General features: G+C 49.8%; 1 protein-coding gene across 14 annotated transcripts in view; it reads left to right on the top strand.

Annotated features, from left to right (window-relative positions):
* SOX13 (SRY-box transcription factor 13) overlaps nt 1–18,436 on the top strand; it is a 98,939-nt gene that overhangs the window by 56,043 nt on the left and 24,460 nt on the right. For all 14 annotated transcript variants that reach the window (XM_075910105.1, XM_075910104.1, XM_075910096.1 and 11 more), the window contains 3 exons: nt 14,122–14,323; nt 16,010–16,115; nt 16,950–17,036. In XM_075910105.1, coding sequence (XP_075766220.1) covers nt 14,123–14,323; nt 16,010–16,115; nt 16,950–17,036 — 394 coding nt within the window. In that variant the 5' untranslated portion in view covers nt 14,122. The remainder of the gene's footprint in view (nt 1–14,121; nt 14,324–16,009; nt 16,116–16,949; nt 17,037–18,436) is intronic.

Below are 18,436 nucleotides of genomic sequence, written 5' to 3'. Positions count from 1 at the left end.
CTCAGTAAGCGAAACAAGGTGGGCGAGGTAATATCTGTTATTAGACCAACTTCTGTTGATGAGAGACATAAGATATATTTCATCTTGCCCCACAGAGTTGTGGTGGAAAAACAGGTGCCAACACGATTTATGTTTGATTTTGAGTAGGCAAGAGTGAGCTAAAATATTCCACGTACCTGTTAAGACTTGCGTAATCTAAGACATTATGCCTTCTCTTTAAGGGTCAGATTCTGCTGTATTCTGGTGGTGTAAACCCCAGTGAAAAATCCAGAGCTGGTGGAAATGGTCTTGGCTCCATGCAGCTCTGACAATTTACTCCATGGAACACCAGTGGAGTTAGTCTGGACTTACACTGGAGTAAGTGAGAGCAGCATTTGGCTCTGATTAGGCAGCGATGCTGATGATGGCACACAAAATGTCACCAAGGGTATGCAATAAAAACCCTGCAGCACTGAGTCTCAGAAGCGAGGTCAGTTGGTGTAGGCTCACTGGGATTGGGCTGTGGGGCTAAAAATTGCTGTATTGACGTGATCCCAAGCTGCACACCCCCCCCTTGTGGGATTTCAGAACCCAGACTCCAGCCCACGTCCAGACATCTCTGCTGCAGTTTTTAGCCCCTCTCCCCTCTGTCCCTCCCGTGTGAGCCCCGCAAGCCCTAGTAAGCTGACCTGGGCAAGGCATGTGCCAAGCAGGTCTTTTATTGCAATGCAAACACTCTCTTAGGGTTACTGGTCAGTCTTCCCCTACCATTTCTCAGGGGTTACCGGTAGTGTCTTTCCTTACAGCGGTGTTGTGATGCCAAATACACTGAAGACTGTAAGCAGAGCCCTGTGCGGGTACAAAATTTGCATCCCCCATTCACAACTGTATCCACAAAAACGAGTGTGGATCTCTCCATTGACATCCATGGATGCAGATGCCGTGGATATAAAGTGGATAACTGCACATTTTCAGGGTTCTACATACAAAATTTGCATCCGCAGCCATATCCACAGAAATGAGTTGTGGATATCCACATCCACATCCGTGGATGCAGATACCTGCGGATATCAAGTGGATATCCACGGATTTACTCAGATTTGACAATAGTAGAGGCCATGCCAGAACCAAAGGCCACGTCTCCACTTGCGGCACCGGAGATCAATCTTCTGGCATTTGATTTAGCAGGTCTAGTTAAGATCCGATAAATCGAACTCTAAGGGTACGTCTACACTGTGGGGGTTTTCTGCATCCAGGGAACTTGTTTGCTCTTCTGCTTTTTTTTGCGGAAGAGTGAACGCGCTCTTTCGGGGAGCCCTGAATACCTCGTTCTCCTTGAGTCTCTGTGACATTTGCACTGAAGCAAAGCATTGTAGTTTCCATCTGACCTTGTTGGAAAGTTTTAGCAGGTGCATGGGGTGCTGAAGGGGGACTTGTTGATGACACGTTTTGGGAGGTTCCCTTTCACCCCTGGGGGCAGAGGGGCGCCTGTTGCATTCAGAGCATGAGGCCAGGCAGATGGCTTAGGCTGGAAATCTTCCGGCTGTCTGGAACCATGGGTTCAGATCCTGGCAAGGTTTCCCCTTCTTGGGGAGATAAACAGGGCTGCATGAGGTTTGGGAAGAGGTCGGTCTGTTCTTCATGGTCCTTCCCAAAGAGGCAGGTGCCAGCCAAAACTGCTCTTCCTTCCCCCATGCTTGCTGCTGCACAAAATACCATCAAGGCCGCCAACAGGAGGTGGCAGAGGGGCAGCTGCCCTGAGGCTCATAAATTTCAAAGGACCGTGGGGCTCTGTGCCAGAGCCCCAGGGCCTTTCGGTGCCAGAGCCCCATGCAGCACGGTCTGGGCAGCGCTAAGGGAGACTAGCCCCAGCTCCACCCCTTCTGCCTGAGGTCCTGCCCCTTCCGTGAGCCCTGGAGCCAGGCCTTCCCCCGCCCCCTTGTCCAGAGCCTGACAGAATCAGCCGCCAGCCCTGAATACTGTTCACTGAGTTGGAGCAAACGCTGAAAGGCTGCTGCATGCTATTGCCGCTGTACCCTCTGGTGCTGAGGGGCTAGCCTGCAGGGTGCTGAAGTGTTCGGGGTACTCATGCACGTGAAGCCATTCATGCTGGATCGGGGCCTGCATATCGGGGCCTCCGTAAAGTGGCTTGGGATTTTTCAGAGTGGGAGGTTTTCTGCGAAGAACAGCAGGTTTGCTTGGGCAGGTGCAGGCAGGAAGCTGCCTAAAGTGCCAGCTGAGAAGAGACCTGGATGGAGACCTGGAGCTGTAGGACAGCCCGGGAGGTGGGGGGTGGAGCGGTGTCTTTTGAGCTAGGCAGCAGAGTAAGAAGTGGATAATGTTGGAAGAGGCTAACTTGCCATCTTGGGGAAAAGCTCCTAAATTCCGATCTTTCCCTGCGCGCCTCTAACTAACTGTGAAGACATAGGAGTCAGTTGGCTTCCTGGTTCTCTCTGTATGTGCTGAAAACTTCCCATCACCTCCACTTATTTTCCATCACATAGCTTCTTAAAAATCTTCCTGAATTTACAAGGTCTCCAGCAACCTCTTTACCTGGCAGCTTTTCATGAAAGCATAGGGGGTCCGTTTGCTTTCTGGACCACATGTGCCGGTGTAAGATTTTAAATGTGAGGAGACTATATGAGAGTGTTCAGGCTGAATGGTTAGTTGTACTGAAGGATCCAGTTAAGATGTATACATGCCAGAGGCTTCTATTGCTATAATACTCTGGGTTATGAAATCATATGTGAGTGTGTGAGACTTCATCCAAGTCAGAGGATAAAAGCCCTACTGCTCCTACCAACAGTGAATAGAGATTTTCCTGTCTAATAGTGGAGGCTTGTGATCTTGGAGTTGCCGGTTCTGTTCCTGAGATGTGTCACTTAACTGGTGCTATCTGTCAACTGCTTTGTACAAAACCAGGTTAGCATCTGATGCATCCTCTTTGTGGGTGAATGGGGGATGTCCATCTTGGGTGTGCAGGAAGGATGAGACTGTAGGCGTTAATAGACTGCCTCCTGAGGTGTTAATCAAATGTACACATGGTACAATATGACAGTCCTCCATGGCCAAAGCATTGTTTGTAAATTGCCATGAATGCAAACCAAAGACGGTAGCCAGAAACCTGTGAACAGGAACAGGCTGAGAAAACGTACGTATCTTAGGTGGACTTTTTTTCTGTGAAACTAGCCTCTTTTTTCCCCATTGAAACAGTTTGAATTTTGCACATCATTGGCTGGCCCTCGTGGGAATGTAGCCCTACTGTGGCAGTGAATTCGGAGTGGTTGCTGCTCGGGTGTAGCCTGGCACCACAAGTTGGCTGAGGAATTGTGCTGCCAACCTTCAGTGGTGGGAGAAGGGGGAATGTAGTCAGGAGGTTTTTTCTAACTTGGGCCAAAATCTTGCAAAGCTGGCGGATGAGATTTCTGCTCGGTGGGCCCTCAGACTGATGTTACTCTTGATGGGGTATCCCTGTGTCATCATCTCAGCTATCTCCAGTTGCAGTTACTCATCTTTGCTGTTGCTCCTCTTCCTTCCCCATCCAAACTCCTCCTTTGGATCAGTGACAGCAGTGTCTGCTCAGTCACAGATCTATGGCCTGGCCTGCTCTCTATCGAACACAGATCTGTCCAGTCTGCCATCTGTTTTTTTCAGTACAGAGTCTCCTCCTGATCAAAAATTAACCCCTGAGCATGCTTCGTAGCAGTTGATGTGTATACTTCTGAATGAGCCTACTTCTGTAATATCCCACTAGGATCTCTAATTCAGTCTTACAAGGTCTAAGGTCCAGTGTTCCTGTAAGCTGTGCACTTGTGCGGCTGCTCAGGAGAAATTAAAACGCCACCCAGCTGATTAGCAGCGTGCCTACAGCTAAGGGTTTTTTTTTTTGTTTCTACTGATGGTGCACATTCACACATGCCTCAGTGTACATTAAAAAATTATTCTGCTCATGGATGGAAAAACCCTGCACATGGATGGAAAATCCCACACATGGATGGAAGAGATTAAAGGGAACATTGCTCAGAACTATCAAACACAGAGCCACCATGCTTGCTAAGTCTTCTTTGAGGCCTCCACTGTTTTCACCAAAGATTACAATTTACTCTAACCTTGCTAGAGATATAAGTATCCTATAGATAGATGGGCCTGACCCAAGAAGTCTAAATTCAAAACTCAGAATTGCTAATCCTAAGTGTTCAAAAATCAGAAGATCATACCTCCCCCCAAAATAATGAGATTTATGTAAACATGAAATTTAATATGTATATAAAGCTTTGGTTCTTTTTATTTGTCTTCTGCTGTTGGAGCATTTCTCTGCAGCCACATGGGCTAGAAACTGCCTTTTCCTTTAAATGAATGTAGTCACATGATTCCGGGTGCTGGGGATCTAAGGGAAACTTGCAATAAAATGATGGATACTTCTCCAGGGTCTGGAGACGTTACCCTCTCTGTGGGTGTGAGGGATGGATGTCAGAGGGTAGCCGTCTGTTCTTTTGCTTATTAAGGCACGAGGAGCGGAAACGGCTGGAAAATGCCCCGAAAGGACATTCCAAGTCTAGCAGGAAAGCAACATGCTTGCCTGGCAGGATACGTGCTATTGTCTCCCCTTGTGGCCAGCAGGGATTCCTTGAGCTGTGTTTGGAAGAAGGAATTTACGTGTGTTCTTATTTTTTCCTCTTCTCTCCTGTTTTGAGGGCGCATGGAGGCGGGAGTTTTTGCAGCGTAGAAACACTGCTGGTATTGTACAACCCTCCCCCCTTGGCACTTGGTGTGAACTGGGCAGGGCTCAGTTTGCAGACGGGGAGAAGGGGATATATAACCGGGGAGTGAGGGAGACAGACGCGTTAGTTTTCATGGCCTGTGGCGACTGCAGTTCTGCTCTTCCATGGTAGGAGTTGCTGCTGAGAGGGAGGATCCTATAGCCACTCCACTTGTAGCTTGGTTGTCAAGACTGAGGTCAGGGGAGGACTCATGTGGGGAGCCTGCCAGTTACCCTGGTCAAATGTGGGACTGTACATTTTGTATTTCTCTCTGTCTGGATGGGTATTATCAAAACGGCCTTGCAAAAAAGTCCCACCTGTGTAAGGCAGGGATTGCAGGCAAGGTGTTCATGATAGCGGTTCCCCTGCTGTAGTGTTTGCTCTTGGCGTTTTGATTTCCAAGAGCTCATCCTTATTTTTGAGGGTTTCCCCAGCAGCACCTGCCCTAGAGATGTGACTCCCCCCCGCCCCCCCAGGGCTCTGCTGCATCAAACCAAGGTGTCCGTTCACACCTGTCTCCGAGTGGAGGAGACACTGGCTCTAGTCTGAAAATGAACACTGCAGCTCTGGGAAGGACCTGATGGATGTATTTTCCATCACTTTCAAATTGAGTGGTGCCAGGAATCAGGGTTCATAGAGGTATCGAATCATTCACCATTTTCAGTGCAAACCAGTGTTCCCTGTAAGCTGTGTATTTGGGTGGCCACCCAGGAGAGATTCAGATGCTTCCAAGAAGATAGAGCATCCACAGGAGTCAACATGTGTTTCTCCTGCTGGTACACATCCACACATGCCTTGGTGCATATAACAAAATTTATTCTGCACACGGATAGAAAAATTTAGAGGGAACATTGGTGCAAACCTGGGCTGGTTTTGACCTGAAGGAGAGAAGTGCCTTTTCCCCTGACAGTGCCAGTCTCCAGAGCCATCCAGTTTCTCTATCCCCTCCAGGCTGCTGTTGTGTTGGGGAGAACAGTTGGTATCACCTGAAAAGGGCTTGGTATGAGCTTCACCTAGGAATGACTGACCGCCCTTCTGATGAAAGTGATGCGTAGAGCAGCAATGGGAGAGGTGCGGTAACCCTTCTGTGCCTTTCAAAGGAGGGTAAATACAGAACCAAGTAGAGTAAATGCATGCAGGGCCTGCTGCTTCAGCCTGTTGAATTCTCAAGGGCTGGTCCAAGATGATGTCTACATGGCTCTTCAGTTTGGATGATAGGGGCTGAAACTGGACTGTGTTAAAGTGAACTATCACTTAGTTCACACCAGCAGCGTCCACACAAGGCAGTTAGAGCACAGCATGTCAGCTCATGCTCCAGTGCCCACCTCATAGGCCACATTATGTCTACATGGCCCCATGGGCCGCACTGCGGGCTGTCTCGGTGTAGCCTTTGACTCCATTGGGTTTTAGGTGAGGCCCTTCGAGCATTTTAATCAACAATGTGCTCTTAAGAGAATTCTCTCACCCAGCTTCCCTTGCACTGAACTTTTTTTGGCCTTTTGTCTTATATAATATTTTGCATGGTTAACCCCTTCCTTCCCAGTGTATTGAAGCATTTTGCAAACATGAATGACCAGCTCAAAATGGCTGGCTGCTTATGGACCTCTCTGTGCTGTGGGGAGAGAGGGAGGAGCAGCAGCAGCTTCATGGACTTCCCCACCCCCAGGACAATCCTTCAGCTCCCATTTGGCCAGTTCTGGCCAATGGGAGCTGAGAAATTACCCTGTGGCCCTTGACCACTGACTAAAATCTTGGAGTTGGCTCCCCATCAAAAATTATTGCCCGCCCGTGGTCTAAAGGCTAGAATATTTAAAAACCTTCAGCACTTGAAGTCTGGGCCAGATTTTCAGGACAAGGCAGCTCCCATTCTGGCTTCAAGGGTGGGCGGCGAGCTTGAAAATTAGGCCCTGAGCTCTTTTAAAAACCAGGCTCCACTTGATTTACTGAGGTGCCCTCGCAACACAGTAGAACTGGGCATACTGACTCCCAGCCTTTCCCCATAGGGCGCTCTCTCTGCCTCCAGCTGTAGCAAGACCCTTTAAAATCAAGTCTCGTTGGTGTAGGCTTAGCACCGAGCTGAGAGCACTACAGTTGCCACAGAAGGGATTTATTTTTAACATCAGACAATACAGGAACCAGTTGGCATGGCAAAGTACTTGTCCTCTCTTTCTGTGACAAGGAGGCCTGGAACTGGCTGGGTAACAAATAGCTGTGATTGCCTCTAATTGGACCCTTTTTATTGCTCGTCCTGTGTTTTGGCTGCTTGAGGGGGTTTGCTTGGATGTGGCTTTCTTCCTCCTCCCAGCTCTCCCCCATTTTTTTATTTAAAGGCTGGATTTCCAAAGGGCCAGTTCGTCTCCGTGAGTGTGGTGCATCATTGGGGAAGCAAAACATTGCTGGATTTTATTGTCCTGCTGTGGAGATTGTGTGTGTGTGCGTCCACCATTCTCCGAATGCACACTGCAACTGGAACTGTATTAGCTGCAGTAGGACTCAGACAAACTTTGGGGAGGGGGCTGGACTCAATGACCTCCTGAGGTCTCCTCCAGCCTTAGGATTCTATGATAAGCACTTGGGAGTGTATCTCCTCATTGCAGGGAGCAGAAGAGCACAACTGCTATGAGATGCTTTGTTCAGCACCATATCCCCTTGCTAGATGTCCTTCATTCTCTTCCACCCCATAGCACTTGATGCAGGTGTGTAGTTGCCTTGACTGACCTTGCCTCGAACACATGTGGTTTGGAAAAGCCTTAGATGTTCCCTTCGTGTGCTGCCAAAGCACACAACTTCTCCACGGAACATCCCCTTGGCAAGACCATATTGCACCCACTGGGACTGCACTCTCAGAAGCCCGTCTCTTTCTATGCCAATTGTTTTTCCCGTGTGATAAATGATGAGAAACATTTGCCCGTTTTCCATGGTAAGAGCAGCATTGGTCCTTGTGGTTTGGTGCTATTGTATTGCCACTGTGAGGTGCACTCCTTACTACTTCCAAAGGGGATCTGTTGCACTGGGAGATCCTCCGATGGGAAGGTGCAGTAGATGTGGAAGTGTCCACTGAAGTTCTGTTGTGTTATTGTCCCACTCAACCCCGCTTCTCCTCCTGCTCCTCAGCAGGTTTTTTGTCGTCACTTAGGGAGGGCACACCTTAACTCCCTGCAATCCCAGGAAACCAGTTGCTTCCTGCTCTTATCACATGGGTCAGTGCTTCAGCTGGCATTGATGCTGGAAATCACCCTGCAGTTTCTGCCTGGCTACCAACGGCAGAAATCTGGAGATTTCTGTCCACCGCTCTGGTGGCATCACGTGCTTGTGAACAGGACAGTGTCCTGTAGCTGGCACTAGTGTCGGCAGAGTGTTTCACACCAGGCAATCAGCAAGAGGGAGCAGTAATTGTGCACCACCTTGGGTCTACTTCTAACCAGGTCGGTACAAGGCCCCTCCTATGTAGCTGAGCCGAGCTGCGCTTAATAAGAACATAAGAACGGCCATACTGGGTCAAACCAAAGGTCCTTCTAGCTCAGTATCCTGTCTGCCGACAGTGGCCAGCACCAGGTGCCCCAGAGAGGGTGGACCGAAGACAATGATCAATCGATTTGTCTCCTGCCATCTTTCTCCAGCCTCTGACAAACAGAGGCCAAGGACATCATTTTATCCCCTGGCTAATAGCCTTTTATGGACCTAACCTCCATGAAACTAACTAGCTTCTCTTTAAACTCTATTACAGTCCTAGCCTTCACAACCTCCTCTGGCAAGGAGTTCCACAGGTTGACTACACGCTGTGTGAAGAAGAACTTTCTTTTATTAGTTTTAAATGCAAGCAAGCAAATGTTTGCTGCCCAGTAACTACAGAGAGAAACTCCATATATGGCCACAGGGTAGCTTGGTGAAGGGCCTAACCCCAATGAAGTTGTTACTCCCTGAATACAAGGACTCTGAAAGTTCATGTGATGCCAGTCCAGGGGTGGGTCTTCCCTGGCATTTTGAGCCATCCTGTTAGAGAATAAACAGGAGAGATAGGATCGAGTTTTAGCCAGGAAGGGTGGCACAGCCCTGAGAGAGAATAGCAGGATGTGCCACAAAGAAATAATAATTTAGCAAGGAAAACCGCACAGCTACTGTTGGAAAATTTTGTCACCATCCCAAGATCTCTCAGTCCTTGGTCTGACGGGGCCACCTCCTCAGCCTGGTGTAAATTAGCCCAGTGCCACTCATGTCAACAAGCATGTGGCTGGAGGGGAGAAATTCCCTAGATTTGAGGCAGGCAGTCTTTGGAGGTCTCCCAAAGCTCGCCCACCCCGGGATCATCTCCAGGAGGCAGTGGCACTGTATCACAGGGTCTAACTCTTTGTCCTAAGGAAGAGTATGTCACCAAGCCCCGCCACATGTTTGAGCTGACATGGGCGTAAGCACGTGTCTCATCATGCGAATTGTAGCTGCACGCTCCCCGCCTTGGCTTCCTCTATGCAATGTGGCCCCGTATGTTGCTAATGGTCTACGTCACCCAAACTAACTCGCCCTCCCAGCAGCTCTCTTTGGGATTCTCAACAGGGTATCCACAAACTACAGGCCCTGTAGGCCGACGTCTCCTCCACCCATCAGAGCCCATTCTAGATCTGTGTTGGGAACAGAAGAACTTCAGCCACGGTTCTGGACCTGTCGGGAGCAGACAGGACGTCAGCCTTTCAAACTGGCATCTTTCCTTTATACTCAGTTCACTCAACTCCCCCTCCCCATCACCAAAGAGGAATCATTAAAGGAATAGATCTGTTACGGGAAGACATTTTCCATGTGCCAAGCCAATTGTTCCTGTTCCCATTGTCTGCTGAACAGAAGAGCCTCTTGAGCGGAGGAGCTGAGACTGTCGGAAGAGGCCTGTTAGTGGAACAAACCCTGTAACAAGATAACTGGGTTTTTTTTTTTACTTCTTTTTTTTCCCCCTGCTCGGCAAACTGTATAATAAAAATACAATGAGGCCCTTTTCAAACAGACACTTATTAAAGTAACAAACCCATTTTAAGAGTAAACTTCCAATGGCTCTGAAAGGTTAAGTACAATGGAAATGTGACCCGCTGGTGGAATGGAACTTTCCTTTTGTGTGGGCTTGAAAAATGAATACATTTTCACTGAGCCACAGACTGATTGTTCCTGGTTCCCCCATTGTCCAGGCAACAAGGCAGCCCTCTTACCCAGCTACATACCAGTGAGAAGGAGAGAGACCTGTGACAAGAACAGACTAGTTTTTATCTCCCCTCTCTCCTGCACAGTGGGGTTGTGCATGAAGCAGAGGTATTGCAGTAATAAGAGCTAGAAGACCCTGACCCTTTGATCTCCCTTGCTCAGTTAATTGCCATTCCTGGTCTATTGTGATGCCAGGGCCGGCCACCTAGATGTTCCCATCCCAGTTCTCGCATGCTGACCTTTGAAGGTCGGGTAAGGTGCTGTGAAAATGAATTGACGTTGGTGTGTGTGCACAAGAGAATGTTGGGGGGGTGGGATTGATGATGGATTGAGAGGCCTGGGGCAGAATGTCTTTTTCAGCAATATGGGCCTTGGCAAAGCAACTATCCACTGTCAGTGCAGCTCTTTCCTGAGCCCAGGAGACGTCCCTCTCCTCCCCGGGAACTTCTCTGTGCTTGGGAAAGTTTCCACGTAAGAATATAAGAATGGCTATACTGGGTCAGACCAAAGATCCATCTAGCCCAGTATCCTGTCTCTGACAGTGGCCAATACCAGATGCCCCAGAGAGAATTAACAGAGCAGGGAGATCAAGTGATCCCTCTTCTGTCATCTATTTCTAGCCTCTGATAGAGGGTAGGGACGCCATTCCTACCCTTCCTGGCTAATAAGTATTGATGGACCTAACCTCCTTGAATGTATCGATCTCTTTTTGGAACCTTGTTAAAGTCCTGGTCTTCACAATATGTCCTGGCAACGAGTTCCACAAGTTGACTGTGCATTGTGTGAGGAAGTACTTCCTTTGGTTTGTTTTAAACCAGCTACCTATTATTTTCATTTGGTGACCCCTAGTTCTTATGTTATGGGAGCAAGTAAATAACTTTTGCTTATTCACTTTCTTCATACCTGTCATGATTTTAGAGACTTCTATCATATTCCCCCCCCCCCCCCCCCCCCCCCTTCGTCTCCTCTTTTCTAAGTTTAGAAGTCCCAGTCTTTTTAATTCATATGGGCAGGTTGCTTACATGGCCACGCTTCCCTGCCTTAGCTTTCCTGTCTGCAAAGCAGGAATAATAGTAACCCCAGTGCGGAAGGTGGAGGAAGGTTTTAAAGCTGCATTGAGGGAGGCAATGAGGAAAGGAGCTAATTGCTAACGTGCGTTTGAAGGGTGCCAAAGACCCCAGAGAATGGCAGCTCAGTCGGAGTGAAGCTCCCTCTGGGGCAGAAACCAACAGAAGCCCAAGGTGTTGCATACCTGGGAGGTGGGGACAATTTTCACCTGGCCCACTGGGGCAAATCCCTACTCAGAAAATGCCACGGGAGCTTTAATGGTCCCCGACGAGGGAGTCTAACCTGAAAGACCCCAATCATAGTCAATTGCAAGAAAGTCAATGTAGCTAACTTGTGGAAGGCTAAGAGCAAAGAGATGGTCCAGTTATAAAGAGTCTGGATATTATCCAACCTGTGTGTTAAGCCAACATGTGTGAACATGATCCCAAGTGGATCTGACAGGATCCCTCCCTTATCAAAAATGTTCTCGACGGAGCTTACCAAAGGCTCAATTCCTTGTCAGTGGGGTTGTCCTCAGACATGTTAATTGTCTCCGTGGCTGGAATCTAGTGAATACAATTAATATGTTTTATCAGAGGGTCCTGTGTAGGGGCACGGGAAAGGGACACCAGCCTCTCTAACGTGGGGGATTCATTTGTTCAGTCGCTGGAGATGGGAGAGCAGTGGGGCCAGAGAGAAGCCGGACGGCGTTAGGGATGAGAATTCAGAGATGTAGGCTTCTGACTGGCGTTACTGTACGAGCCAAAAGGAAACCCAATAGCCTGGAAAGCGCAATGATTAGTTCAGAGAAGGGCAGGGGACCGAGATAAAAAAGCCCTGCTAAGATCAGAAACTCTGGCGCGCACAGTGCCCCATTGTTAAGCTGTCACACTTCCCTTTACTTTATTGCTTTTGTCCAACACCCTATTGTTCCACTTCCTTTTGTCCCCTATTCAGAGCACTGGCTTTTCATTACCCAGCCGGCCTTGTTGTTTTCGTTTCTTTTGTTTGAAGTTCCTGAGAGGAAGGTTTTATTTTCAGCGGTTTGATTAATTCACAGCTTGAGCTGGGCTTTGTTTGTTATGTAATTGCTGCCCTGCGCTTTTCCAGAGCTTGCACAGCCTCGCGCTGGCCCCGCTCCCCTCCTCCTCTGGCTGGAAACCGCATCACTCAAGGTGCGGGCGGTTTCTACGGGGTCTTTGGGGGGATCTCACCAAGCCACGTTTTGGAACATAAGAATTGTCACTTCCGAGCATAACTAGCCACCTGTCCAGCCCAGTGTCTCATTGCAGGCGGCACCAAGACAGACCACAGTGGTCTGCCTACTCTGGTCTCCTGCTGCCTGCCATTCTGCAGCAGACACAACGGTCCATCTAGTCTGGTATCCCTCTACCTGCCACATCCCAATAGACCTTATGGTCCATCTAGTCTGGGATCCGTCCGCATTCGAAAAGACCCTACAGTCCATCTAGTCTGGTATCCCTCCGCCTTCCGCATTCCAAAAGACCCTATGGTCCATCTAGTCTGGTATCCCTCTGCCTTCCGCATTCCAAAAGACCCTATGGTCCATCTAGTCTGGTATCCCTCCGCCTTCCGCATTCCAAAAGACCCTATGGTCCATCTAGTCTGGTATCCCTCCGCCTTCCGCATTCCAAAAGACCCTATGGTCCATCTAGTCTGGTATCCTTCCTCCTGCCACATCCCAACAGACCTTATGGCCCATCTAGTCTGGTATCCCTCCGCCTTCCGCCTTCGAAAAGACCCTACGGTCCATCTAGTCTGGTATCCCTCCGCCTGCCGCATTCGAAAAGACTTTATGGCCCATCTCATCTGGTATCCCTCCACCTGCCTCATTCCAAAAGATCCTGCAGTCCATGTAGTCTGATATCCCTCCACCACTTTTCTTGGTCCTGCCCATGTGGTAGTTGGGAGGAGCCCCTTCTGTGGAGATACAGGGTCGCCTGGTCACAAGACAAGGCGCCAGGAGTTCCTCAGGTCTCATTCAGGTTCACCGTATCCTTAAGCCCCTCACCTTGGGTCCAGTTCTTCAGAGGAGCCGAGGCCCTGCAGCTCTCACTGACTTCCGCTGGAGTTGTGGGTACCCAGCTCCTTTTGAAATGCCAGGCCCTAGACCTGTCCGAGCCTCATCTGGAAAGGGGATAACAACACTCGCCCCTTTCCTGAGGGTGTATGTGTGAAAGGTAATGAGCGAATCTTTGGGGAGCATTGTCAGGTATAGCCAGGGGGGAAGTGACTCTCTCTAGCTGTGGGCAGCTCAGTGGCAGAGCCTGGGTGCAGAGACCAGGCCTCTTGACGTCTTGTATCTGTCTTCTGACTCACGTTGCATGGGAGCCAGGGCTCCGGGGCTCTGTTTGCTGCTCTGTCAATGACTAGTTGAGCCTCAGATTGCTCATCAAGGCAATGGGTACTGCGGTTCTTCTCACACATGCTCTGGAGGGTGGTGGGTGCGAGAGCCTTTCTAGAAAGCTGCTAGGTAAGTACAGTAGTGTTTTCAGGAGTCCACACGCTTGTTGTGGCCCCATGTTCCATGCCGCTATGTGGTTTTTTACTAGGCCTTCGTGACCACATTGCATCACATATAGGAGGTGGGTTGGGTTTGGTCCTGGGAGCTCCTGGTCTCTGAAGCCGGTATCCACAGCAGCGAACGCTCAGGAAGCTATGAACAGTGGGGGCTTTGCAACTGGCATTATCCTACTCCTGGTAGCAGAACAAACCAGGTAGATGATGCAGACCCAGTGAATCCCCACGCTTTCCCCAGGTAGTGGAAACCCAGTGAGTCCCCATGCTTGCCTCGGACAGATTTCTGTGCTGCAGGGCTGTTGGGGGAATTGGGCACCAAAGGGTGATGCAGGACAGTCTGTTCGGAGCCATAGGGAAGGAGAAATCGCTGTTTCAGAGTTGCATAAATGTCCCTTGGGTGTGACGCTGTGGGGACAGGCTTCCTGCCAACAGCACGTTGTGCCAAGACCCAAGCTCTTGGAATGCACAGACTGGAAGGAAGGAGGCCCTCGCTGACTGATTTATTCCGGGCTGCTCCTGGCCGTTCTGCCTCCAGAACTTGGGTACTGTGGCTGTATGGTCGGCACAACCCCTCTGGCCCCGTCGCCATGCTGACCTCTCTCTCCTCCCCTAGGATGTCCATGAGGAGCCCTGTTTCTCCCCACCTGGAACTCGATGGAGCGGGAAGCATGGTGAACTGCACCATCAAGACAGAAGAGAAGGCTGATAGCTGTCAGGAGTCACCCCAGGCAGCCCCTGCCGGCTCCAAATCCCATGCCAGCGATTTGCATGGAGTGCCGCTGAGGGAGAATGCTGAGCCCCGGGCGCTTCCACAGGTGGGACTAAGTCTCCTGCACCCCTTCCCCTCGTAGCCTCCAGACTCAGGCTCTCCTAGCTCATAGGGCCCAATCCCAGCCTGCTGTAAGCGGGTGCCGTTCCATCGAGCCAAATTCGATGCTGATTTATGAAGCCAATGGGAAGCCATGTGGTATAAGTCTGTGCCAGTGCAGTTGCACCTGCTGACCCCAGGGCTGGCTGCTTAATTCATCTGTCTAACCCAGGAGTCTCTGATGCACTCATCGCTATGGTAACCAAACCCCTTCAGCCTACCAAGTCTTCAAGCATCCTAAGGATGTGTCAGAGGTGTCGTTGCCTGCCGAGTTCCTGCTGGCACCTTAACCCCTAAAGTTCAGGGGTGGGGAACCTGAGGCCTAGGGGGCTGGATGTGGCCCCCGGCTTGCCTGGATCTGGCCCCCAATGCTTGGGGCTCTGTGGGGCTAGAGCACACAAAATCTACTAGTCTGAGCCCCCCTAGGCTCTCATGTGCGAAGAGAATGTGGGGAGTGTCTTTCTCCTTCACAGTCAGGGGCCACGTCAGTGCAGGGTTGGTTTTTCTTTTTTCCTTCTCACTTGCGTGTGGCCCCCGACTGATTTTTCTGTGGGTCAGCAGCCCCTGACCCAAAAAAGGCTCCCCACCCCTGTGTCTAAACCATCTTTCTTCCCACGTTTCTGTGCAGTCTGGCACTATGAGGTTAACCTTTCCTGCAGGTAGGTGGAGACAGAAGCCAGCTGCCCTCTTAGACTTGGGAGAGTCATGCCACGTTCCAGCCTAGGCCCCTGGGCGTGCAGCTGTGTAGTCTGTAGGCAAGAGAACATTGTTGTTACCCTGTCTGCTGCCTGCATGGACGCCTCATCCATAGGAAATAAAGCTGAAATTTGATGCTCCCCCAAACAGGCTGTCCGTCCACCGCTGCTATTATCGAGTCAGTCGTGCTATTTGAGTGATGGCCAGAACCAGCAGCCCCGCTGAAGCCGCACACAGATTTGCCACCTTAGAAATGGCTCCAGTTCCTCTGGGGAGACCTGTGGCTGCGCTTTCATTTTCCCTTTTTAATTGCTCTTGGGTTTCCCCCCCACTGTGCCACTCCTCCTTGCATCGCTTCAGACCCTGCTGTTTCCAATTCCTGCCTTCCCAGAGGGAGTCACATTTGCAGAGGGGCATCACCATTGCAATAAATAATTGACAACCATTGCAAACAAGTGTTTGCAGCCTGAAAAAATAAGCCACTTTAAATGTGCTCCAGGCTCATGGGGTAGATCAGGATTGAGAAGTCTCCAGTTGAGAAATGCTGTCTAGTGGTTAGAGGCTTGTGAGTAAGCTATTCAACCTCTCCCATGGTTTCACAATCTGTGAGTAGCCTGCCTTTTAAAAAGGCTATGAAGCTGCTTCTTTGTAAAGTGCTTTGAGATCTTCTGAAGCACTCAAAGGGTCTATCTCAGGAGCATGCAGGGATATTGCTCGGATGCTCAGCATGCTTTTTTATATACGTCAGTGTATGTGTTCTCCTCCTTTCTTCACACCATCACAGGAACCACCGGGTGTGGATCTCTGGCCAGTGTTCCGTAGATTAAACTACATGGTCACAGTGGTCCCTGCCTGCCCTTAGAACCTGTGAATCTTCTCCCTTTTGGGATTTGGAGTGATACGCAGTAAATTGAGAGTCATTTTTTGTACATTGCAGGAATCCCAATCTCCCGTGAGCAACGCGCTAGACGCCAGGAGGTCTGCTTTTGAGCCTGCCGTCATCAGCCAGGAAAAGTTAGATTTCCACAGAAACTTGAAAGAGGGTAAGACGGGTTTGTGAACATCGGTCTCCATTATAGACTCATAGACTCTAAGGTCAGAAGGGACCATTGTGATCATCTAGTCTGTCCCCCTGCACAGTGCAGGCCACAAAATCTCACCCACCCCTCCTAGAATAATCCTCTCGCCTATAACTCAGATATTGAAGCCTTCAAATACTTTGAAGACCCCAAGATGCAGAGAATCCTCCAGCTGTAATCTGTACCCCATGCTACAGAGGAAGGCGAAAAACCTCCAGGGCCTCTGCCAATCTACCCTGGAGGAAAATTCCTTCCCGACCCCAAATATGGCGATCAGCTAAACCCTGAGCATGTGGGCAAGACTCATCAGCCAGACACCCAGAAAGTTCTCTATAGTAACTCCTATCATCCCTCCATTGACCTATTTCCCACTGATAATGAATGGTCAATTAGCTACTCAGATCATGTTATTATGGACCGCTTTATCCTGGCCCCATATTTTAGGAAAAACAATGAGGAATCCTGTGGCACCTTAAAGACAAACCGATTTATTTGGGCTTTCGTGGGTAAAAAAACACTTTGGTGCCACAGGACTCCACGTTGTTTTTGCAGATACAGATTAACATGGCGACCCCTCTGAGACTCGTCACCATATTTTAGGGGTTTTTTTCCCCTAAAGTTCTGAAAGAGGCTCTGACCGCTGATACATAAATGAACATACTTTGAACAATACCATGAGCTGGTGATAAGCAATGTGGCCTCATAGATCGTGAGGACAATCAATAACCATGACTAACATTGTCTCTCATACTTCTCTCTCTGTCTTTCTCCACACCCTGTACACACCTATTGTGATAGTTATGCCAACCATTGAGAAGTTACTCTCCAGTGACTGGAAAGAAAGGCTTCTGGGTAGAAGCACCATGGAATCCAAAGAGGTGGAAGGTAAACAGTAGAGTGACTGCCATCCCTTTCTCCCCGCTTACTTTCCCATCGTCTCCCTGCCCTTTTTCTCCTTTGCCTTGTGTGTGTGAATATTAGGGCTTGTCTTCACTGCAGCAATAGATCCACCTGCTGTTGATTTATCGTGTCTCCTTAGATGCGATAACTTGACCTCTGAGCGCTCTCCCATCGACTCCGATACTCCACCAGGATGAGAAGAGTAGTTGGGGTCGATGGGAGAGCAGTCCCCACCTACTTTACCTCATGGAAGACCCTGCAATAAGTGTGTCAACTTCAGCTATTCTAGTCACATAGATGAAGTTGTGATCGATGGGGAGGGGGCGAGACAGGGGCATAGTGTAGAGTAGAACTTAGACCAGGTTGAAAAGGAGGTGTGATTGTGGGGGGGGGGAGGGGGGATTTTGCATACATCCTCTCTCCCCCTTTTTCCAGTTTTGGTCAAAATTGGGAATTTCAAGTACCCATTTTCTTTGGACTTCTGGAGAAAAAATATGAGCAGTCCTAGTGAGTCTTTATCTGGTCAGTACTTTAATATGTGACTCTCTAAAGCAGGCAACCTACAGCCCACGGACTACATGCGGCCCACTGGTGCTCCACTTGTGGTCTGCGAAACCCCTGGCTGCCCCACCCCATGTGCCTCTCATGCACCAGGGCACCGGAGCTCCACACTTCCTGCTTCTCCACCCTCTCTCCCTCCCAGCACTTTTGGAGGAGCTGCAAATCACCTAATTTGCGCTCCATTACCATCCTGCCTCCAGCTGGAATGCAGAGACTCAGCTGTTTGTGGTGTTCCAACTCTGGGAGAGAGGGGGAGGAAAGTGCAAATCAGCTGATTCACAGTGCTCCAGAAGTGCTGGGAAGGAGGGAGAAGAGCAGGCAAGTGTGGGGCTCCGGTGTTCCTGTGTGCAAGAAGCATCTGGGACATTGAAGGGCTGATGGGGGCCACGGGGTTGCAGGTGGAACCCCAGTGGGCCGTGGGCTGCTGCAGCCCGTCAGTGTGAAGGAGAGGCTCTCATGCAGCCTATCCACCATCCCTACTCCAGAGCACATACTAAAGGGATGAAGCACAAACCAACCTCTCCAATAAAGTATCTAGAGAATTTGTGTCCAAGTCCCAGCTAAGCTCTCTGCTGGCTCCGTCAGAGGTGTAACTGCAGCATGTATTGACCCAAGAAAGCTTTGATCTAGCTAGCTGGAATAACGCTACCAGGGGAACCCTGGCAGCACTGGCTAGCCACTCAGGTTCCCACCCAGGGTCATGGGTGGGTTGTGCATCTGCTGCTCCTGCAGCTACACTGCCTGGGTACCCAAGCTAGCCAGATCACGTCATCCATGTGCTGATATACACCTGTGTAGACGGACCCTAAACCTTGTAGAAGAAT

This window comes from Pelodiscus sinensis, chromosome 27 (genome assembly GCF_049634645.1).
Source record: "Pelodiscus sinensis isolate JC-2024 chromosome 27, ASM4963464v1, whole genome shotgun sequence".
Taxonomy (NCBI): Eukaryota; Metazoa; Chordata; order Testudines; family Trionychidae; genus Pelodiscus; species Pelodiscus sinensis.
Note: the sequence above shows the minus strand (reverse complement) of the source record. Positions and strands in the feature narration are given on the sequence as shown.